The sequence below is a fragment of the Pocillopora damicornis genome, chromosome 1, assembly GCF_964200805.1.
Source record: "Pocillopora damicornis chromosome 1, jaPocDami1.2, whole genome shotgun sequence".
Classification (NCBI taxonomy): domain Eukaryota; kingdom Metazoa; phylum Cnidaria; class Anthozoa; order Scleractinia; family Pocilloporidae; genus Pocillopora; species Pocillopora damicornis.
This window is the reverse complement of record NC_142670.1, coordinates 34,363,560-34,387,481: the sequence shown is the minus strand read 5'-3', so window position 1 is coordinate 34,387,481 and position 23,922 is coordinate 34,363,560. Positions and strand designations below refer to the sequence as shown.

The 23,922-nt window shown below is 38.5% G+C and overlaps 3 protein-coding genes and 1 long non-coding RNA gene across 8 annotated transcripts in view; 2 read left to right on the top strand and 2 right to left on the bottom strand.

The window, feature by feature from the left end:
- Positions 1–162, bottom strand: part of LOC149053470 (zinc finger MYM-type protein 1-like) — a 4,146-nt gene extending 3,984 nt beyond the window's left edge. The window contains exon 1 of the mRNA XM_089202606.1: positions 1–162. This exon is cut by the window's left edge and continues 3,984 nt beyond it. The gene's annotated coding sequence lies outside the window, so the exon portion shown is untranslated.
- Positions 163–190: 28 nt separating this feature from the next.
- Positions 191–6,766, bottom strand: LOC113670481 (acetylcholine receptor subunit alpha). The gene is made up of 9 exons (XM_027186624.2): positions 6,400–6,766; positions 5,458–5,594; positions 5,251–5,295; positions 4,577–4,686; positions 3,438–3,673; positions 2,474–2,786; positions 1,985–2,096; positions 1,686–1,773; positions 191–1,253 (listed from the first exon to the last, which is right to left on the bottom strand). Exons 1-9 carry the CDS (start codon positions 6,449–6,451, stop codon positions 973–975), a joined length of 1,374 nt encoding a protein of 457 aa, XP_027042425.2. The 5' UTR covers positions 6,452–6,766; the 3' UTR covers positions 191–972.
- Positions 6,767–8,604: 1,838 nt separating this feature from the next.
- Positions 8,605–23,615, top strand: LOC113670480 (uncharacterized). Of its 3 annotated transcripts, none has more exons than XM_089202508.1 (5): positions 8,605–8,687; positions 17,670–17,806; positions 18,497–19,681; positions 20,741–20,905; positions 21,343–23,615. In XM_089202508.1, exons 1-5 carry the CDS (start codon positions 8,653–8,655, stop codon positions 22,668–22,670), a joined length of 2,850 nt encoding a protein of 949 aa, XP_089058634.1. In that variant the 5' UTR covers positions 8,605–8,652; the 3' UTR covers positions 22,671–23,615. The 3 variants fall into 3 exon arrangements, with proteins under 3 accessions (XP_089058634.1, XP_089058636.1, XP_089058641.1); XM_089202510.1 differs by lacking the exon at positions 8,605–8,687 and adding an exon at positions 8,710–9,533; XM_089202515.1 differs by lacking the exon at positions 8,605–8,687 and adding an exon at positions 14,817–14,951.
- On the top strand, positions 9,541–13,202 carry LOC149053469 (uncharacterized). Of its 3 annotated transcripts, none has more exons than XR_016185497.1 (3): positions 9,541–11,509; positions 11,903–11,953; positions 13,037–13,202. It is a non-coding gene; the product is annotated as an uncharacterized LOC149053469 (long non-coding RNA). The 3 variants fall into 3 exon arrangements; XR_016185490.1 differs by lacking the exon at positions 11,903–11,953 and adding an exon at positions 11,692–11,740 and having other exon boundaries at positions 9,544–11,509; XR_016185495.1 differs by lacking the exon at positions 11,903–11,953.
- Positions 23,616–23,922: the final 307 nt, after the last annotated feature.

The following is a 23,922-nucleotide window of genomic DNA, read 5'->3' as shown; positions in this document are numbered from 1 at the left end:
CGCTTTCTCGTGTGAATTTAACTGGCTTTCCATTTTTAAATTCAGGTAAAAATAGAAAATATCTATCTATTTCAATAAAAAACTTGAAAACATCTTTAAAAACTGGCTTTGCCCAAATTTCTCTTGCTGCCCAAAATTTTGGGGGGGGCTGCAGCCCCCCCCGCCCCCCCGGCCCGTACGCCTATGTTAATAACAAGAAATCCATTTATTTTCATCCCCTGATCTCTACTTTACGATTAGATCTTTATCTCCTTCGGGATGTTCTATTCATGTTTAAGCAAAGAGGAGAAATGACAAGGAGCCCATTTACTTGAAGGTTTGCCAGGCTCACTGCCTAAGTGACTTACTAAGAGCTATCTTTCGGTATGACAAACGTAATGACTGACTTACTGACTAAGTCCGGGACTTAACGAGAACCACGACGGCGACGGCAACTAAATCTTAGTGAAACAAAAGACCTAACGAGAAAAACAACTGCCAAAAACACGTACGTTTTAAAACTTTGCACATTTCTTAGCCGTCCCACACAGAACTAAAACGTGAAATCGCCAACTTTTACCTCCTCTTAGCGAGGAAACCTCGACAGCAATTTAGACACTTTATTATTTTAAACTCAACACTACATTTACATGTTGTGCTGAAGTGAATTCGAAGATGTCGTACCTTTAGAAACGTTAAACGTATCGAGCTATTAATTGGCAGAAAAAGTCTCGGAGGGAAATATACTGCGTTTTTCGGCAACGTTCTACCACACGTCGCCGTAATAGTATCGTAAACGGTTCCCTAGTTACTGAAAACGAAACGGCTGTGACTGACTGACAAACCAAGTTTTGACTTAATTAATCGCTTACTGAAATGCAGATTTGTTGACCAGCGTACTGACTGGCTGAAATACTGAACGGCTCAGTTGATCTACTTACTAAATGTTGTGTTTGTTCACTGTTTGACTTACACGAAGAAATTCAACCACAGCTACTCCTCGTCAGAAGTTGGCGGCGAGGGCCTAGAGACGAGAACTCCCGGAACTTGTAAGAAAATACCCAATATGGATAAGATAACGGCAATCAAATAGCCAACAAGGAAAAGCCGATTGATGATGCGCGCGGCAAGCTGCCATTCTTCCTGTATGTTCCCCTCTTCTTGTTTCTTCAGCTCCCGTTCGGCCATCATCGTAATACCGCTAGGCTCCTTGGGAAGACGTCGACGAGCCAAGGAGCTACCGTTGATTTCTCTGTCAATGTTGTCTCTGTTTTCTGGAAAAAAAGTTATGCTTACAAACGGTTTGGTGATAAATCAGCGACAAATCATCAAGAGAGTGGAGGAAAGGGCTGGGTTGAGATTTCGACTTGCTGGCTTTTTATGATTTTGAAATCAAAGGGTTCCTCATTTGTCAAACATTTAATTCAGGCAAATTCCTCAGAGACAGGTTATTATTTACTTCCCCTCCGTTTCTCCTGAAAACTATGTGATCCTCTCAAAACTCTCCCCCCCCCCCCCCCTCGCCCCGTAGATCCTGAAATAAATAAATTTTTAATCTCTCTTTTGTTTCTGGTGAGCGCAAAAGTGTAGCAGCTGCCGCTGGCTCAAGTGCTTCCTCAGAAGAGAAACAAGGCATAAATTATAATACCTCTTGTTACAAGTTAAGTTAGTCCTTTTTTTTTATAATCTTTAGTTTCGAATCCCACCTTGTTCTTCCACTGATTCGGTTGCCATGGAGATTCCTTCTGGAACTTTGTATAGCACTGCTTTGGCAACGTAACCGAGTATGCATACCTTAAAACAACAGAGACAGGCTCAATGCATCGAACTAAGGAGAACCACATATTCCTGATGAGCAAGCAAAGGAATATACTGTATCTACTGAATAAGGAGAAGTCATACCCTGACCCAGTTTGGGTCAATGCATTGAACTCAGGAGAACCACATATTCCTGATGAGCAAGCAAAGGAATATACTGTATCTACTGAATAGGGAGAAGTCATACCCTGACCCAGTTTGGGATCCTTCCAATAGATGTGTTGTAATGATGGAACCTTAAAACCCAGCAGGTTAAAGCCAAAGCGCTTGAAATCTCAATGATAGTCAACACGTAGTATCTGCAAAAAAAAAAAAAAAACGCCCTCACACTATCATGTGCAATGCATGCATAGCGATTATCCGCTCAAAATGGCGGAGTGCGTGCGTGTGTGTGTATGTAAGGGGGGGGGGGGGGGAGACTATTGGAGACTATGATTTTGCGATGCGCCATTTTAGGTCCACGCATCGAGATTATTGAAAAAAGAGTTTTGTGAATCGTGATAGAACTGAACTACGTCTTTGTGAGAAAGTAAATTTTTTTTTAGACTCGTGGATACGTACGGCGAAGTGCTTGCGCGATTTTGTTCGTGTCTTAAGAAGCGCTTCTTCTTCTTATCTTTTAAACTATAAATGAATTAATCAACTAAGTGATTAGCGGAAATCATTCTCAACTTACCTTAGAATCAGTGGTACCACTTCTGATGTCTCAGGGATATGGGTAGAAGCCAACAAATAGAACACAATGAGTGACAACAGAATGGTCACGCCCACTACCATTCTTTCGCCACTCTCAGGGGGGAGGGTGAATAAGATCAACGTCATGAATGACATCATCATGCAAGGTGCGATGAGGTACACGAAGTAGTAAAAGGACTTGCGTCTAATGTGAATAATGTACGTCACTGCTGATTTGTTCTCTGGGTTGGTATGAGTAGGCTTGCTTGATGATCTCAGGGCGTACACACGCTTTAAGGACCATTCTTCACTTTCTACAAGTAAAACAAGATAAAATGCTTTCATAATAGCACTGTTTGGTAGAAAGAGGACAAAACAAATCGAATGAGATAAACGGAAATTAACTTCAATATAAAAGAATGGCATTCATGAAATAATTATATTCCCCTGAACATATGCATTTATTAATTTATCTATCTATCCGGTAGGATTAAGCCTTTGTGGATCGACTCTACGTAGCCTCCATTTACGAAAAATCCACGGAATAAGAGAGACTGTTCCCGCAATGTAGGCGTCCCTTCACCCAGTCTCGTACCTGGACCATCCACGGCCAAGCATTTCTGTTATACGGCAGGATCTACGTACGAGATTAACCTTTCACCCCGTTCAGGCACTAAGCACGCATTTTTTTATTTTAAGTCAACGAGCTTTTCAGCTGAAGATAGCAAAACGTCCAAAGAAGAGTACAAATCATTATCAAAGCAAAAAAAGTTTTTTCGGCGGCCTGAAACACAGTTAGTGCGTATATTGTTTGTCGGCGGGAAAGAGCGGCAAAAGTGATGGCGCATGCGCACTCATTTTGCCGCTGCGTCTGTCCACGGCTATTTGCATCCTACATAGTGGGCGAAAAAAAAAGGACCCAATGTGAGAGGTGGAAAAACGCAATGAAAGATAAATAAAATTACCTGTATAGTTTTGTAATATCTCTGTGTCCTCGGGTTCCAGAACTAATGCGCTTTTACTATACGTCCAGGAAACAAACTTGAGCTTGCAGAACTGTTCGTCAAATGGGAAATACCTCACTCTTAACTTGCACGTGCTCTTGAGGATGACCGGCGCAAGCCAGCGGACTGTACCCTGAGAGGTTACCAGCAAGGGATTGTGCGTACCTAATGGTTTGCCCACTTTGTAGGTATCAGCACTGAAAGAGGTGATATTTTTATAAAAGGTCATAGGGCTACTAAGGTATTTTTAAGTTGACTTTCTCTTGTTTTTTCTTGTCAAGTGTTTTACATATCCTTTTAGCAGATATTGCTTCTTCCCTGACATTTACAGAACTTATCGACCAGTTTTCCACCAAGTTTTGAACACACACGAATAACGTAAATTGTGAATTTCTGATATTTGAGCTAAAATATGAATATATATTTAATAAGACGTTTCAGTGTGAAGTATCGCTGAGTATTTTTACGAGCTAGTTGTACTGTATTTTGACTTGCCCGTGAGGCGAGTCAAAACGCAAACAAAGAGTGGAGATTCTTAGCGATACTACACACCAAAACGTTTAAGAAGTTATTTATTATCCAATTGCTTTATTTTAAGCGCATATCTTGTAAGACGGGAAAAGTGAAGCAGAAAGAGAAGCGTAGCACGCGCAGCCGACCGGATAAACAAATTTTTTTGCAAGACAAAACAATCAACCTTCCAATATCGCGTGATATTTTTGTTCAGTTTGCGCGTTATTTGTACCCTGCCAAGTGCAGTTGGTTAAAAAAATATTTCTTATAAAACGTCTTGGTGTGTAGTATCGTTGAGTATTTTTGCGAGTTGTGCCGTTGTGCGAGTCCGAAATACAAAGGAGTAAAAATGCTGGGCGATATAACACATCAAAACGTCTAATAAGTTATTTATTATCCAACTGCATTTTTTCCTGCTAAGTCTTTCTGTTCATTTCTCATAAGGCGGGAACAGGAAAGCGGATAGAGAAGCGTAACGCAAATAATCGTAAAATATCGCACGATATTTGTACTCTATTCGCGCTATATTTGTACTAAGTGCAGTTGGATAATTATAAAGGATAATCGTTTGATATGCATGAGCTTACTTGTTTAATAGGACGGTATCCGGTACCCAAACATCATTAGGAAACAAACTGATCTCATCGATCCAACCGTAACGAGATTTGTTCCATCTTAACTCGGGATCAAACCAAGCCTGTAAAGTATAAAGCACTCAGTGGCATGTGAAGTTAAAATCCAAAGCCTTGATCACAAGGATGGATAAAGTTTTCCCGCTGTACATTTCAAATTCTCTTTCCGCACCGTGCACTGCTAACACATAGTTCATGTAACGAAGGATTACATTTTTTTTAATTTTACAAATTGAAACGGGGAATGGGGTTTTTTAAAAAAAATTTTCTTTGAGATAAAATGATTGGTTGTTATGTATTTGCATGCTGTGTTACTGGCTTGAAGACTCCGTAAGCAACTTTGGTAACATCACGCAAAGACCGTCGCCAATCACTTTCTACAAGAGAATATTAAGTTATCTTGGTTTTCACTGACCGGGGTGTTAAAATCCCATTGTCAAACTACACGTAACTAAACTCTGATTAGGAATCCATGAAAGGTTAAGAAAACGTCAATCAATTTCATCGACATTAATTATTTTCGGGATTACCTTCTTTAAGATGGTCGCACCGCGCTATGTTATTTATCGAGCACAGAATAGAGAAAGAATTTCAATAAGCCCAAAGTGTTGACGGGCGCTCAAACTAACCTGTTTAAGCCAGACACTTGTGATAATAACTTGTTTCTTGACATCCTAGATGATTCAAATGAGAAGACTGAAGATAAAGCTGTGTTTTTTCTTGTTTTAGACGTGATAGCGGCACTCATATTGTTCAATTACATGCATATGAATTGAATCGAAGCTAAACGCCTGCACGCTAAACGTGCCTACATATATTTTCATGCTTTCTCCTACCATCTCAAAAATCTGCACCAGTCTCAAACTTATGTTGACAGGTGTCGGTTGGGAACTATTTTTGACCACTGGCCGTAATCCCGTATGATAATGCTCTAGTAACTTCTCGACAAGAACTCTCTCGTGAAGTGCCAATGCTGTTAAATAAAATATGAAATCACTTTAACTAGAAAACTTAAATGAAAACTTTTATTGTTTATTGTGCTTGCAGCTAATCACATCAAGAATTTCCTTCTTTTAAAAATATCGTAACTTTGTCAATTACAAGGGGGGTCATGGGCAAATTTTCAAATTGTCATTTACGGAGGACCACAGTATCCTATCTGGTAAAATTCACGCTGAGTTAATTTTAAATCAGTTTGCAAGAGAATCGTTAAGGAAATCTTGTTTACTGACATTTTATTTACATCTGTATTCGTATAGAGTTTTTGATCACCCTCGCGTGTGTTGAATCAAATCGCAGTGCACTAAGGTGATAAAAAAAAATTGTCTTTAAATTGTTTAATCTTCCATTTATTTATCACAGATAAACTGGATATGAAAATGGCAAACTGGTGATTCATTTTCGCAAGAAACGAAAAAACGAAAGAAACAAATACAAATTCGAAACACAAATAAACAAAAATGCGCCTCGCCAAAACTAATAAAACTCAGAATCTGTGCAGTCACGACATAGGCATCACTTATTAAAAATTCTCTTAACTCCATGGTGGCTTTTTTTTGTTTATTAGCCAGCATAATCGGCCTGTTGGAAATCATCAAAATTTTGTTTTATCTCAGAACTAACACAGAGGGAAAACAAATTTTTTCGGATATAAAGGCTTGTCTGTTTCTTTAATAATCTTAGAGCCCACGAAAGGAAAAATAAGAGAGTGTAAAAGCAGCATGTAGGGAAATTTTTAAGTTGTTGGCTGTAAGCTGTTAAGAGTTAGTTAATCTTACCTTGCCCACAAAATCCGGAAAATAAGATAATCAGACAAGTGAGTAACGACATTTTTCATGAATCAGGGATTGTCTTTACAAAACATCTTTTAGGAGTACTCCATAATGGAGACAGTTAAATATCCCCTCCAACATAGAACGTTGCGCGTTTGTGCTATCAGAAAACTGCATATTTAATTCAGAAATTTTTAAAATTCATCTTTTGAAAGATTTTACAGGTATTTTGCAGGTGGTCAGTAACGCACACGAGGTATTTATTGACTTAAGGGGAATACATATATCTTATTCGATGGTATAGCATATCATACGCACGCCGTGCGGATACTTTGCAAGTTGCGTAGTATTTTTCCGAGCCCCGAAGGTAATGTGCAAAATGTTCGCTCGTATCATTTGTGAAACCATCGAATAAGGGATTTGTTATTCCCACTAAAATAAATTTGATGTTTCGGCTTCTCCATTTCTGGTAAGAATGTCAAAACTTACCCATGATTCTCTGTCTATCTATCAGTAAATGACGCTTGCAGGTGACGTAAACAACACAAAAAGTCAGTGATATTTCTATAAAATAACCGACTTTGCCAATACTGGAGTCAGAATGGACGCTGGGATTCAGCCAACCTGTACCAGGGTAAAATGGCATCAGAACAAAATTTCAACATAGTTGGCGGATACTAATGCATCTTGTCGCTTTCAGTGAAATGCAAAAACCTGATATTAGAAACGAAACAAAGGAGAAATGAATTCTGGGTTGACTTATATCGGAGTTTGAAAAGAAATCTGCAATTGCTTCAAAAGAAATTCCTCTGTAAGCACTTGATGGGTGAAAATCTTCCTTTATCTTGCAATTTTTTTTTAATAGTCTCCTTGATGACTCGACTTTTCTGATTTTTTGATAACTATATATAGATCAGTACGTTTCCCTCACAAATGAATTTCAATGCAAACTTCCTTGTTTTATATTATAACTGCGAAGACACGTAAAGACTGCGCTAAGCTCGGACGGATTGCTTTGTTATTCTGAACACTAATGCTTTTCTGACGCGTGACTTGAAACCGTATCATATAAAATCCATTAAATATCAAATTGAATATTGCTTGTTTGACTCATATCACTTGAAATTTGAAGACTTTTTTAAATTTGCGTCAGTTAAGTGCACAAAAGCCAATCATTCCTACAAACAACTTTATGTCAATCTTGCAAGAGAAAATTGTTACTACTACACCCTTTGTTATCCGCATAATCAGAGTTTGGAATGACTTACCGATTAATTTACTAATACAAGTCGATGTTCTTTAGCTTTTAAATCCAAACTTCAGTGTCACATTTTTACATCTTAATTTAAAACACCCAGAGCGATTCCATTAGGGCCAAACTCTTTGTTTAACTTTTAACGCTTTGTAATTTATTCACCGCTTCATTATATATATACTCGATTTTATCATTTTAGTTTACTTGATAATGACGTTCTGGAAACGTCGAAACGTCGTGTTATGCTTTATAATATTTTATCGCAGATTTTTATTGTCAAATGCTTTAATTACTTAAATACATAGAATTAGGAATTTTACCAGTGATGTTTTTAGTTAACTTATTTTTTGCGGAATATTCTATATATATATATGTATGTATATCTGAAAGTTAGACAAATCAATAAGACATAACTTACGCGATCATCAGACAGATTTTAATATTTACTATGTTCGTATATATGTATGTATATATTTTTATATTTTTTTCTTGGGGTGGGGGGGGGGGGAAGGTGAGTTTTTACGTAAAGCTAACATCCTTTCCAAGATGTCTTTAAACTTAGTTTTTACCTGCATAGTTTGAGTTTACTGCGTCTTGAATGAACTTTGTAGATATGTATCTGTTTAGAATGCATGTATGTGACATTTTACTCAAGTCTTTATCTGCGGCAGGTCATGATGGTTGTGTTTTGTTTATGTAGACCTCTTGCAGGGTAAAGAACTAAATTACAGGTGTGGCCAGCAAAGAATAATAAAGCAATAACACAAAATATATAGAAAAGGTAAATTGATTTTATTAGCAACCAACAAGCGTATAATGGCAAAATAATGGCAAAAACTAGTCATGTGCAATGCACATAGCGTGTACTATGCATAAAGCGTGACGGGATTATGTATTCTTTTGTCTTCGGTCAGTAACGCAAGACTGAGTAACAATCAAGATATGATAATTGACACGTTTTAATGTGTGATCTATGCAAATCTATTTAACTTCGCAGAGGAACAATGTCCACACTATTTTTTATTGGGACCAGTGGAAGGTAGGAACGTTTGTAGATCGCATTAAATAGTCCATTATGAATGGTAAAATCTTATATGGGAATAGTGAAAAGTTTTAGTAGTAAACACTGGAAAGTTAAAGCTGCTCAACGCCTTTCATCGTGGATCGGATGTTGAAGCGATGATCCGTGACTTCGATAGAATTTTAACATCAAATAGAACGTCCTATCAGATAGATTCCGGTAACGTGATCTTCACACATCATTACAAGGGCAGTAAGTTGAGAGTTTTTCTGAATAATCAGATCTCAAAATAAGGATCATAACAGGAAGGGTGTCTGGCGTTTTCTTCTCGAACAGAAGTGGAACCAGTGGTATCGAGTTTCGCTGTCTTTGAACAGAATACATTCATTTGCTGATTGTGATGTAGGCGATTAGTTGTGAAACACAAAAATTTTCGATCACTCCTTAGATGTGCGAACATTTGTGGGATCGCTTTTACGAGCTGTTCCTTTTTGAGTATCCCTTATCCTAGATTTTTTCCTCGATTATCCCGTATCCCGAAGATAGCCCCTTTAAAATATTTACTACCCTAAGATTTTTAGAGAGTTTTTAACCGGATACAGTTGGTGACGTTTGAGAAAAAGCATTTGGAAAAAGAAAAACCCAAATAACGAAACTAAAACGAAAAGAACTTCAAAGCACAGGAAGCGAGGAAGCATTGTACTAATAAAAATAGCGCGTTGCGAGGGACTGGGAACTTCTGGGGAACCGTTGTTTGGCAGATTCCGAAGTGACGGCCGTAGTGGTCTACGTTCGCAAAGTAATTTACTTGCAAGTCTTAGAGGTTGCTCATATCATAAATTTGCCATCGCTGATTATAAACAGGTAAGAAAATTTCGATTTGAGCACATGTTTTTATTACAGTTACTCAAAAACTTTCCGGGCTATCGACAGAATACAATGTCCGTTGTAAAGAACTTTGCCGTTGTTCATTTTCGCTGAAGTGCTGTTCAAGGCTATTTTTTCGAAATGTTTTGAGGCTTTGAGGTCAGACAAGTTTAAGAATTTTGACGCTATTGCATGAAAAGTTTTATTTGTGTTTTGAACTAGAGGTAAACGTGGATATTGTTTTCGATTCTTAGCTGCAAAGCTACGATCAGCGACGGGTGGCCGCATTAATGTTTGTTGTAAGTGTAATTTATTTAACAAATTCGCACAGCTCTTTATTGTTTAAACTCCTTTGGAAAGGTTTTCTCCAATATTGAATCCTCCACCCTCACATCCATTTTTTTGCTTCGAGTTTATTTTTGCCGCCGAAGACATTACTCACAACTCCAAGAGCTTACTTTTGTAGTCGGTGAGGGGGAGGGGAGGGGATACAGTTCATACAAAATGCAGACTGCAGACCGGGTACAAAATGCTGACTAGCAACAGAATGTAGACTGCAGACTGCAGACCGTAAACTGCAGACTGGGTACAAAATGCAGACTGAGAATTTAAACTGTTTTTTCGTCGGATACGTGATAACAAGTCGTCTTACAACTTACCGAGCGTCACGCAATCGCTTTTCGCGATCATCTTTCACGATCATTTGCACTATTGTGAAATATTCCTTGCCCATTTCTTGATATCTTTTATCTCGGTAAAATTTCCGCACAGCCCTATACTTCATTATGTATTTAGTTCTTGGATAGAGAAGACAATAAAAAAAAACAATACATTGCCATTGGGAAAACAGATTTGCTTTACAATAGTATGGGGCTGTGCGGAAATTTTACCTTTATCTCTGACAAAGCAGCTATTGCATTTGGTTTTTAACAAAGCGGCCAAAATCGTTCTTAATAGAATTTCAAGCATTCATATGGTCTGATTTTCACATATTGATATTCGCAATGGCTGAACGCCCGGTAGCCGGGCACCGTCTCAAGTAGACTAAATGCCCGGCAATCAAAAAAATTTTCACGCAATTTGCGCTGAAAGGTTCTTTCAAACTTCTTAAGAGTATCAAATGTTTGTTAAGGAATGTCAAGCGGTTCCAAAAATTTATTTAGTTTTTTAGTGGACAAATTCTCCGAGTATCAGATATTTGCTCAGAAATGTCAAGCGATACTAAAAATTGCGTTGATTTTTCAGTGATCAAGCTTGAACCACATAATCATGGGTTGTCTTCGTGACAACTCTGGCGTGACACCTAGGGTCGGTACACCAGAACACCTTCAGGTTCTGTAAAAATTGACGAGAAACAGTACAAAAGACCTCAAATAAACCTATTGGTAATACAGTACTCGATGTTTGTTTAGATTTCCCTTGTGATCCTAAAATTATTTAATGGACAAATTTTCCGAGCTGATCGAATTACAAAATCGCTCGATTTGTCGACTCTTGAACAGACTGCCGGGCACGGTCTCAAATAGACTAAATAGGGACCTTAAGCAAATCACGTGGCGACGGCAACGAGGACATGGAAAAACAAAAGATCTAATTGGCAGAACAGTAGCTCAGCACGTGCGTTTGTACATTTCTTAACCGTCCCATTCAAAACAACAACGTGAAATCACAATTTGCGTCGTCTGCGAACAGTACCCGCGACGGCAAATTATTTTAATTGCCAATTGGAATTCAACGCTTCTTTCATACGTTATGCTGAAATTGAAGTGTGGCACCGTATGAGACGGTCAGCATTAGATTCCATCCACCAAAACCACCTTGGTCGAGAGGGACTGAGATGGAATGATGGACAACTCATGACTTGTTATACTAAATGAAAATTACGTAGCTACGACAACATGCCGACTTATCCCGATGACCTAAGTGTATCATTTGTTTGGGAAATTGCGTCAAAACTTTTTACTCAAGAAATGGTAAGTATTAATTTATTGTTCGATTGTAGTATTATAAAACCTTTTACGCAATTTTATGCAGATATTTCACGTATTTAAAAGGTGCCCAGATGTTACGTAGTTTTTGTGGATGTCATTGGGGAACATCCACCAAAACTTTGACCAAAACCATCAACAATACATTTTTTAAATTTTATCTATAGCCACTGTTAGATGTTCAGGGAGACAAAAGATTTATACCACTAATTAGCAGTTAGTGCTCTGGCTAATTATTTTTTATGGTGCACAATTGCTGACCGACCAAACGTTCATAATGATTATCATAACTCTTAACACATATAATAAAGTGGTTTTGGTGGATGTTTCTCTCCATCCACCAAAACCACCATAGCAATTTCTGCTACTTCCTTACAGAAGACTGATGTGACCTGCTATTTGGAGTACATAACCACAATCTATTTCTTTGTATGTAGAGGTATTTTGCAAAGTTCTTGAGTCAGCACCTTTTATTATTGAAACCATAATCATAACATGGTGCACAATATAGAATACAAAAGGTTCTGGTGTGGTAATCATGTAATCTTGAAACAGGAGAGTTTTTAACTGACTTAAACTGATTTAAACAGACATTTGCAACAAAATTCCAGGTCCAGAAATTTCTTCCACTATTTCCGCTAAAATCATAACCTTTAAGTACAACAAATCAGCACATTAGTAATTGTTATCAGGGGTCAGAAAATCCTATAAATCTTTCACATTTATTTCAAGTAACCTTGGATGAATAAGTATACGCTCAAGATGCAGAATGTCTTACATTTTACAAACTACTTTTCCTTTTTATGGATAGACAGTGAAAGGCCTTTGCCACATTGGTGAATCAAACCATTGTATACCATGCATTTTGTGATAATTGTTTGTTTTTGCTCACAATATCCAGAAAAATGGAGGGGATAAATTTAAATAGCAAATTCTATTTATGGTTAAAATTAAATAACATTGGAAGATCAAATTAACTTTGTACTGTTTAAAATTCAGTTTTGGTTTCTTGCTTATTCCAGCCTCTTAATATTCAAAAGCATTCCTTGTCATTTTTGTGTTCTTCTGTGTACATAACGTGAACAATAAACACAGAGAAAGGAAACCACAAAGGGTTAAACTTGAAGCTAAAGCAAAGTTTAAGTTGAGCCATAGCTGATCCAAATACTGAGCACTTTGTATTGTAACCCATTTAGCAGTAAAGTTTATCTATATGTCTGCCAGCTTGTCACAAGTCTTACCCCTCTCCTTCAAAAGTCTCTATAACTAAATTTTTCTTTGTGGTCCCTAATTGATGATAAGTATATTACAGCTCCTCAATTTTCCTCTCTCAAGACAAGGTTACTCTAAATTTAACAAAGTAATGGACTTGATAAAACTCAAACTATAACTCAGCTGGCTGCTATTTGCAACCTTAATTTCTAGATATCAGTATACAATAATCAATATGTTATGAATAAGAACCCTAATGCTTAATTTTGCAGTGATCACCTTCCTCCTTTTCATTTGCAGACCAGACTGGAACCTCTATAGGTGTGTTTGCTTGTTTTGAGTGGGGATGGAAGAAAAGGAGTCATGCCGCATATCTGATTTATTAAATCGCATTTGTTCTGTTTATACATGAGTAGAACTACCTTGTTCTCTGAAAAAAATGAAATTTCTCGCATTTTCATCTGTGCTTTGCAGTCAAACTTCCTTGTGTCTTGGACAAGAAATCTTATTTTCTTGAAAACAAAATCTTTGTTTCCAGCCTTCTGTAATAGGTAAATATAACAGTGTCAGATGAGTGACAGTGTATTTCTCAAGTTATTTTTTGGAATGTGACAAAACGGAAGTGTCATAGCGTGATAAGGAGCAAACATATGATTGCTTGATAGAAAGCAAAAAATGCAGAATTGCATATATTTTCTCCTTTGTCAGCAGCATATGTTAGTGAAAAGTTCTTATAATTGTTAACTTCTAAACCATCTTCAATTTAGCCAAGATTGAACTGTTATCACGTTTGTCATAAAAGTATTATGAGATCAATGTCATATGACCCATTCAAGTATTTGACCTTTCGAATTAGCAAGCCATAGTTGACAGAAACACAAAGGTCGAGGATAAAAAGAAATTATTATATACAGTACTTCTTCTACATCTTTTCGTTTCCTTTTCTCTCCAGTTGTTCTATCTATGCCGTGCTGGCAATTGAACACTTTCCTTCCCAAATTTAGGAAAGGCACACCAGTAAAAAACGAATTTTTGCTCCTTAAATATCTCTTGCATCTTCCCCCAGTATTTTGTGACTTCTGTCCGAGGAAGGAAGTGTAAGCATTAAATTAACCCGAATGATTCCACAATTGTGGTATCATCCAAGCCATGCCAGAGGACTTGAACTAGATAAACTAGTGAGAATGCACAATAGCGATAGCAAAGCTTTGTAATGCTAAAGAGCTATATCAATATATATATGTGTTCCCGAAACCTTTGACAGCTTTAAAGAAAGAAAACTTCGTCGTCAATCCTGTTTCAAATTCCGCAATAAGTTTAAGCGCCTCATCAACAGAATTTACGTATCCTAAATTATCTGCATGTCTACCATCAATGGTTCGCGACTTAAAATTCTCGCTATGCTGTTTCTGTTTGTTCCTCAAGAATCATGGGATTTACAGCTTTTGATGTTCGGCTACATCACTTGCGGATTTCCGAGAATCTTCGGTTATGTTTTGCAAGTCATTACATATTCCATCTCAGTCCCTCTCGACCGAGGTGGTTTTGGTGGATGGAATCTAATGCTGACCGTATGAGACGGTAAACAAATGCAGCCATTTTTGAAATTCTAATTAAATGCAGAAATTCATTTTTTAATCGAAGTCTTCCTTGGCGTAGCCGTCCTAACTGCTTAAGGTCCTTAATAACCGGCAGTCGGAAGTATTCTCTGAATTACGTGAAAATCTTTTTCAAGAAAGGTGAATCTCATAACAGTTCTTAAAAAACATCTGATATCTTAAGAAGTTTGAAAGAACCTGGTTGTGTCCTCGTGTACCGGTACACAAAGGAAGGAAACATTAACGAACTGCGTCATAACTCCATGTATGGTTATGAAAACAAAAGGAATTCCCTCGTGTACCGGTACACCAGGACAGCCCCAAGAACGGTCCAAGAACGTTGCGGTAGACGTTGTGTCCTCGTGTACCGGTACACAAAGGAAGAAAACATTAACGAACTGCGTCATAACTACATGTATGGTTATGAAAACAAAAGGAATTCCCTCGTGTACCGGTACACCAGGACAGCCCCAAGAACGGTCCAAGAACGTTGCGTTGCGTTGACGCAGTTCGTTAATGTTTCCTTCTTTTGTGTGCCGGTACACGAGGACACAACCAAATTTTTGACTGCCGGGCATTCAGTTAGAACCATCAATCTTTGCGTAGTCACCAAACAGGTAAGAGATACAACTACCAAAAAAGTAAACAGTTGGTCTCGGTCAGCATTTTTGTGGACAGAATGAACACATATCGGTTAGAAAAATTAAAAAGTACGGACCACGTGCAAAGCTCTCAATTTTTTCTGGAATATTGCGGGCGTTAAATATTCAATACTGGAATCTCATTTATATCTATATCTACATCTACTTTTATTAAGTTGGTAAAATCTGTACAGAGATCACACCAACCAACTCGCGCGCAAAGTTAGAAGACTATATGAAGGCTTGACATTATATCAAGAACGATTGTGATCAAGAAACAGGCAAGGAATATTCCACAATAGTGCAAATCATCGTGAACGATGATCGCAGAAAAGCGATTGAGTGACGCTCGGTAAATTGTAAGATTACTTTTTATTATGTATCCGATGAAAAAACAGCCTTGAATGAGATATGGCATCATTGAAAGGAGTCAGGAGTTCATTTCAAACCAATGACCAATCTGGAACTTTTAAATGCGCTCGCTCACGATGCAAAACTTGTCCTTTCATTCACAACGTAGAGAAAATATCGGGACCCAAAAGATCCATTAAGATCATTGATCACTTTACGTGTACCTCCGCCAATGTTATTTACACATAACTTGCACTTATTGCAATAAGTTATACATCGGCGAGACAGGAAGACGACTGGGTGACCGATTCCGAGAACACCTTCGCGATGTGGAAATAAATGACAAGGACGCATCCAAGCCAGTCGCTAGACACTTTAATCTTCCTTATCATTCTAAACAGCATATGGCAGTTTGCGGCCTTTCCTTACATCTAGGCAGTTCGGAAAGCCGTAAAACACTAGAACAAAAATTTATATTTCAAATCGGCACCCTTAATCCCCACGGAATCAACGAGCGCTTTTCATTCAACTAATTTATTCCTGTTTTTTCGTCACCATATTCCCACCAATGGCGTAGCTCCACTTTCTATATATAAATCCATACACAACCCACAATTCCTCTAATCGCTCTGACGAAGGGCTAACGCTCGAAACGTCAGCTTTTTTACTCTTTATGGTGGCTAATTTACGTTTTCAACCCAGTTGTTAACACTAAATTACCTGCTATACTCTCCCACCGACGCAGCACCACAGTTTCTTTAGAAACTTACCCCTTCATTCGATGAAAAAACAGTTCAGATTCTCAGTCTGCATTTTGTACCCAGTCTGCAGTCTGCATTTTGTACCTTGTTTGCAGTCTGCAATCTGCCGTCTGCATTTTGCACTGAGTGGGAGGAAATATGATAAAAAGAGGGGGGAGGGGAGGGAAGGGAAGGGGATATGATAAACAAGAAGGTGAAACGCGTTTATCACCAAAGCTGCTTTTCAATGATGCCATATCTCATTCAAGGCTGTAATGATGCAGTTTACGTTTATATTTGCTCAAAGAAACTTTTGATCAGAGTGCATTGGAAAGGCTGTTCCATAACATATCACCTTTCTCACAAGCATATAAAAAATACTATAATCAGAGATATGGGTCCTCTTTATTTTTTTTTTAACTGCAGAAGCAAACCTTTCTCAGTTTAAGTTCAAACTTGTCGCTCTTGTGGGCTCCAAGCTGTCTGGTTCAAGAGAATTTGTTCAAGAAGCTTGATAGTGGAAGATTTTAATACCATGGAATGTGGATACCCACTTTGGTTTTTTTGACAGACTCTGTATTTCTGCACTGTCTTTTATAAGTTACATTCCTTGCTCTTTGGAGAAGTTGGCTGGGGCCGTAGAATTTCAAAGCATGGTCAAGGATTTTGCTTGTATTTGCTGGAGTAGTGTGGCTTTTTGAAAGAACTCTAAAATGCAGAATTGCAAAGCATATTATTAGATCTGAGTACAGTGATGTCCACATAATTAATTTTCTTGAAATCCATGCTGACACACACTGCTCTGATTATAAAGAATTATTGGTTACCTCCCCTTACAAAGGTCACTCTGGGTGTGCCATTCTCTGTCATACATGAATGTAGACAGTGACATCTCTTTTTTTTTTTTTTGTGAGGCACCATCAAAGGCATTCAGGGTACCATAGTGCACTTAAATTAACTTAAAAAATGAAGGGTTTTCTTTTTGATGAATAATAAACACTTCACCCTTGATACCTTTGCATCAACATGCATATTCTTCATACTGTGCTCTACACATTTCCTAAGGTGCTGGTGAGGAGAATTTGTTTAACAATCAAGAGTCTCTTTCGTTGGGGTGACAGTTAAATGTGATTGAGAACAACTTTGGCCTTTCAGTCCAGATTTAGAAATAAGACATTTAAAATAAATTTTGAAGAAAGTCCTATGTCACAAGAATTTAATATGATCATCTTGTTTATTAATAATAATAATAATAATCTTTATTTCTTAAGATGAAATCACATATCCTAAGTTACAATATAAACTAAAAAAAAAACTATTTACATATCATATTTAAAAATTATTCTGTTACTAAAAACTTTCTTAAACCTGTCAGTGTAGATTCTAGGGACAGAGACTGACGTATTTCTAAGATTGTACCTCATGTCCTTTTCCTTAGGTAAAAACTGGAAGAATGGGCATTCGGGGTCATTCGATTCTTTTTTTGTAGAGTATCTTGTCTGCCTTCTCTAGCAAATCCCTGATATTTACATTCTTGGACATTAAAATTCATTTATTTTCAACACCTTGTTACATTCTTTTTTTTGTTTTTTTGTTTTTACAGTGAGTATGACATTCAAGACCCTCCTTCCTCTTTAAAGCTAATTTTTGTCACCTGTGTTTTATTGCTGGTGATGTATACTTGTCAACAGATGCACAGAAAAATCCACCATGAACAGAGACATTTTAACAAAACTAATGGTGAGGAATCTTGTTTAACTCTTAAACTTCTAAGATCTGCTTGTTAATTCTCCCCTCTAGCTGATCTACATTTCCTTTAAAACAAGTTACAAGAATTTGATATTAGATCAAGGAAATAACTTCTTCCTGTTAAGTTTGAGTATTCTTGTTACCTGTTTGCTGGATTATATATGGATATTGTAGGGAGAAGCTTCATGTTAATCATTTCTAAGAGTTAAATGGTTAACCCCTCATCTCCTCCTTCCCCGCTAGACACCGACATTGAGGTGAAGATTTGAATTGGTATAAAACAAAGGGATGATTCAAACTCATTTTTTTCTGCAAATAGGGGAACATTTTTGGGTGCAAATCCCGTGTGAGTTGTTTGGAGGTAAACAGCAAAGGATATTTGGAAATGAATAGCCTATCAGAGTGTACCTTCACTGCTATCCACTGTTCTAGTATATCCTATATTTATTATTATTTTAATTTTTATTAAAAATAGCTGTTAGTACCAATGCCATTAATAATTAATATTATTATTTTAAGAATTATTAATAAAATAGAACATGGTAATAGCCTTATATTATCAGTGTTATTGATATTGTTATCATAATCAGTCACATTGTTATTATTATTGTTCTTAATATAGGAGACCATATGTTCTGTCTGATTCAATTTTTGTCTGAAATAATTATAATGAACACACAGATTCGAGGACAAGAGAGGGAAATGTGCCCGAAAAATCCTTGCATACAGCAGAAGAAGAAGCGATAAAAAAGAGACGGGTTCGTAAAAAGAAGCCGCGAAAACAAAATCATGAAAATGGTGAAGTGTTAAAAGACACAAGTAAAGAAAGAGAGAGAACCCCCGAGAACTGTGTTGATGATGAAGCTCCTTTCGTCAAAAGGCAAAACAAAACACCCCGAAGAGACAAGGAAGATTTGGAGGGGAGACCTTCGGGACGTGACCATGGTTGTGAAATTCCTGACTCATCTACTCCAGTGGAACAAGCAAAGTGCGGTAGAAGGCGTAAGAAAACCCCGAAAAGAGGAGGTCCCGAGCTAGAGAGCGCTTGCAAGCGAGGTGCTAATGACTCTGAAATTCCCCAAGCTTCTCGACCTGCTGAGCGTGACAAGAAGTATGTTGAAAGACGTAACAAGTTTGTCATAAGTGATGGTGCTGATCAAGATGGTGGTGTCGTGAAACACACTGAAAAGAAGAAGGAAGATACCGCTTCTAAGAAAGCCGTGGAGCAAGATAAAGACGTCAAAAGGCGTAACAAACATTTTAACTCAAAACATGTTGATGAGAGCAGGAAGGATTCTGAAAAATCCGGGGTGGTCGATGGGGTAAGAGATATTGATAATCCCAGTGATAAAATTGTTTCTAAGGATAAGAGAGAACGTGGAGTAAATGGTGATACAACCCAGGTTGAAGAGGAGAAATATGTTAAAAAGCACAACGGTGTTGTTACTCCAAGAAGGGCTTCTGACAATCTAGAAAACGTAGACGCTGTGAAAGAAATTCGTGAGGTCAAGAGCTCGGTGAAATTATTTTCGTCGAAGCTTTTTGAAAAGGCCATTGGTTCGGTCTGCATAGTCCATGACAAAACTACCAGAAGAAGGAAGAAGTTGCCGGGAAATACGCATGGACTACTTCAGGCTCACGACAGAGAGGATTTCGTGGAGAAAGTCTTAATTAAACACGCTGCGAAAGAAACTGAGCACTTGGATGAGGTGCAGAAGCAGACATTACTCGATAGCGAGGCAAACAGGGTGTGGACGGGGAATGTATGCAGAGGTGAGAATTCTGAGGATTTTGAAAAGAGAAGCCGAGACGACGGTCGATTGGGCAGTGGCGGTTCATCTATTGGAGCGAGACGATGGAGGTCTGGTAAGGAGAACTCTGAATAAACTCGATAAGGCACATTTGCATAAGGAAAAATATCGGAATCAATAACAGTATCTGGGCAACTGCCCACCTGCCCCTCCCCTAACTCAACAACAGTCAATTGATAACTTAGGGTTAATGTTGGGTTAGGGGAGGGGTAGGTGGGCAGTTGCCCAGATACTGATGTTGATCCATATATCGGAAATAGCACGAATGCCTGGAGTTGTGTGGTCAAAGATTCATTCGAAAGCCAATGGAAGGAAGGGAATTCTGAAATAGCGTCTTAAGCACAGGAATTTTTCCTTTGGGCTCATTCTCTTAACCTTTTTCAGTCGAGGTAAAATATTCAGAAAGCCACTGTTTGCATTTTTTTCTTTGAAGGAGGGGAAAGGGCCACTATCGCGTATGTTTTTTCTTTGTATGCGCAATTTTCTCTTGAATTTCTTTGGCTATCGGTTGTAAAATTTGGTTTGTAAGGCCTAGTTCAAACGTCGATCTTTACATGTACCGAACCTAACGTTTCTATTAAGTACATGTAAAGATCGACGTTTGAATCAATTAGGATTGGCAGATTTGTATTCGGATCGACAGTGCCGTTCTATCCGACTCGGCTAGTCGGATAGAACGGTAAAAGATCGACATTGATTCATACGTCGTACTTTACATGTACCGAACTTAATGCATACATTATACATACGTTAAAATAATTATGTTTTACCCACAATTCAAGAAAGTTCGCTTACGTGCCATGCGCGAAAGCCTTCGAACCATTCAAACAATATGGCGGGAAAAGAGGAAGGCTCGTGCTCCTCTTGTTTTAAATCCACAAAATATACCTGTATACCCATTGGTAGGCATTAACCGCTGACTACAATGGAGTTATGTTCAGTTTTGCAATTAGGATCGACTAAATTCGGATCGACGTTTGAATCAACTGCCGCTCTTAATTATTCGAGTCGACCCAAATTGCAATTAGGTTCGGTACATGTAAAGATCGACGTTTGAACTAGGCCTAAGTACATAATCTTCGCTGCCTTCTGTAACGTTGTTCATGATTTGCAGATCGGCATAGGACGACAAATGGAAAAGAAAATAACGGACCATACAACGGAGGAAGAAGAGGAACCGGAAACACTCTGAAAGATGATCCAGAAAGAAATTTGGACGTTTACCCGGCAAGGCAACATAGCGGTCACGTTTTCGGCAGAAAAGAAGAACGCTACTCAGGTGAAGATCTATGATCTTTCGTTCCTATATATATTTTTTCGGTTGAAATTCGGAAAAAAGTAAAGATAAATATCCTGAAGAGTTGGTTGTGACAAATTCTGAATTTGTGAAGGGGGCGAACATTTGAGTTGAAACGCGAAGGGTTATTGAGATTACTGCTCCGGGCTGCCTGCACGCAGGCCCTGCTTCCACAATTATTACATTATCCTTAAGTGCTGGTGTCTCTCTAATTGACTAAACTGTCAGGGTTCAAATTCCTTGGACTGGAAAAACTCGATTTGAAAATTGTTTTAATTTTTTTAAAGTAAGCGTTTAACCACTTCAATTGCCAACCTTAACTTTTACCCCCAAAATAATCACGCGATATTGTTCCCAAAACATCAACATCCGCATTTTGCATCGCCGTTGCTAAATTTTGTTCGCTTCTCCATTTGCAGAAGATCACGGCCTTCAAGCGATGGATCCAAGTGGGGATAACAGAGAATTCGAACAAGGCGCCGTTTTTGGGGACAAATCTGATACTCAGCCGGAAACGCAGATAAAAATCTTCTCGCAAACAGAAAAAGAGGTGGAATCGCCGATGAGACGGGTCCAATTTGGTTCCTCATCGAGTCGGCAAGACCTGCAGATCACCTCTGAGAGGCATTTCGTGATCGATCCCGAGGTACGAGGTAGAATTGCCCATCCAAAATATCCAGTGCGTGTGCCAGACAGACCGCTGGACAACTTAGACCTGAACGATCCCAGCCGACGAGATTATCTGAATTACACTCCAGGGCGGAACGTGTCTCGAGTAAACGGATTATTCGGTCGCAAATGGGAGGAAATGATGGATAGAAGACAGGAAAAGGAGTTCGCTGAAGAAGATCGCAAGTTCGAGAACAAATCAGTTGTTTTCATCCGCGACTGTCCTACTTTTATGATCTGGGGAACATGCCACCGCGGGGAACGATGCGAGCTCCGCCATCCGTCCTACAGGTATCTAGAGCGCGCGGCGCCGAGTCCTGCTGCAAAACCTGAGCCGGTACAGGAAGAACCCAAGCCGCAAAACTCCAGATCTTACGCCGCCATCCTGGAGAAGACTAAGTCTCCCGCAAACGCTGATTTCGTCAACATTGCTCTTTCTAAAGAAGGTTCGAGCGAGGGAAACTTCGAGGACGAATGGCCGGCGCTCGGTTCCCCAGGGAATGGGGAGGCTTCCAAATCACGGAAGTTCAAGAGTGCCGTTCAAAATGAACTGAAAGTGCAGGAGCTTAAGAATGTGTGTCACACGGAACCAGCCGTTAAAGGGTCTATGAGTGGTCAAGCACAGATTGCCAGTGACCAGCTCATTGCTGAAACGTTACAGGTAGACGAGTACGCTGAGTTTAACGATTTTAACGATGACGATTATTTGTATCCAGCTAATCAAGATCAGGAACTCAACGAGGAGGACTATTATAACGAGCAAGTTGAAGACACTCTTGAAGATGACGAGAATTCGTTTGACACTAGCGAAGTGGGAGGTAAAGCCGTCCATGTTGAACGGTTTAACTCTTTCAACTTTAGCCCGTTTATTAAAGAGAGCACTTCAGATCGCGGTGAGGAGCCGGAAAAGGTGGAAGTCTCTACCACATGCGATATCTGCATGGACAGGCCTAAAGACGCCGCGTTGATTTGCGGTCATAGGTTCTGCTACCAGTGCGCATTGCAGATGCGTGCCGACGAACGTGTTTGCGCAATTTGCCGACGTTGTATTGTGTCTGTTATAAAAACGTTCAACTGAGCTCGGAACGCGTTTTTGACCAACTGAGCCACCGTTCTTTCTGTACAGTTGGTAAAAGACAGCGCTTAAGACATGCTCGTATCCACTGAACGCACAAGCGTTAGGACTCATGTTTTTCATTATGAATAAGATGTCTATTTCTGATATGTGGTAAATTTAAGAGAAGTGCCATGTAAGTTTGCTGGGCAAAGTTTCCGCACAGCCCCATACGCGTTTCCTTTGTGTACCGCCATGTTGGTAAGTTATGAATTATTTCAGAGATTCAGTATGTCTTTTTAAAGAAGAAGTATAATCTAATAAACTCATATTGCTACGCACGAAAGATCAGACAGTCTTCCAGCGTGACTTATCCGCTAAATTAAATCTAACGCCTCGTGTCCGTAAGAAAAAGAAAATTTTGCAACTTTACTTGACTTAACCTACAAATGCTCATAAAAAATTGTTTGGAGAGGAAAAGCTACAGGAGAAAACTTCAAATGGAGGCAAACAAACATACAAATAGTATATTTTATTAACATTTTCAGATTTTACAATATATTGACTATAACTGCGTTCTAGATATCTATGTCGTTTTCGCAGTGTGAAACAACGGCCTCTCTTAATTTTCATACTCATTGTGTACTAGTGGGCATTATGAGTAGATCGAAAGAATACGAGGTCACAAATTTTAGACGTGTCTCGATGGTTGTTCAAAGCTTATGTATTTTAATACGAGTATGAGCGCAATGCCTTCTTTGAAAAAGTAAGGTTTGAGCAGTGTACTCTTACTAAAGGATTGACAATTTATTAACTATTTTTGGCTAAATTGAGGGTATCATGAAGGTTATGCTGTATATTAATGCTATAGAAAATTTATATTTTTCCAGCACGAATAATAAGGTTGGTAAACTTCCAGTTGTTGTTAATCAGATCGACTTTATATTACAATTAAATTGAGTTAAATAATGTACAGTTCGACTATAATTGTAAAAAGACAGTTTGGTTTTCCAGCTGTTTCCGTGAAGAAGTGATGCAAACTTCGGAAATAATGTTAATAAAAAATTTACTGGTTTGTACGATGCACGAGTTTTTGTGAAATCTTGATCACGATGTTAATACAGCAAGTTTTATTAGTTGAGAAAAAACCCCGAGACCATTGGGGACGATCACTAGCCGTTGTTCGTGGAATGGTCCGAAGATCGAGATCCAAAAATACCGAGGAAATCAAACCCATGGGACCACATCCGATCACACCCGCAACCAAAATTGCGGC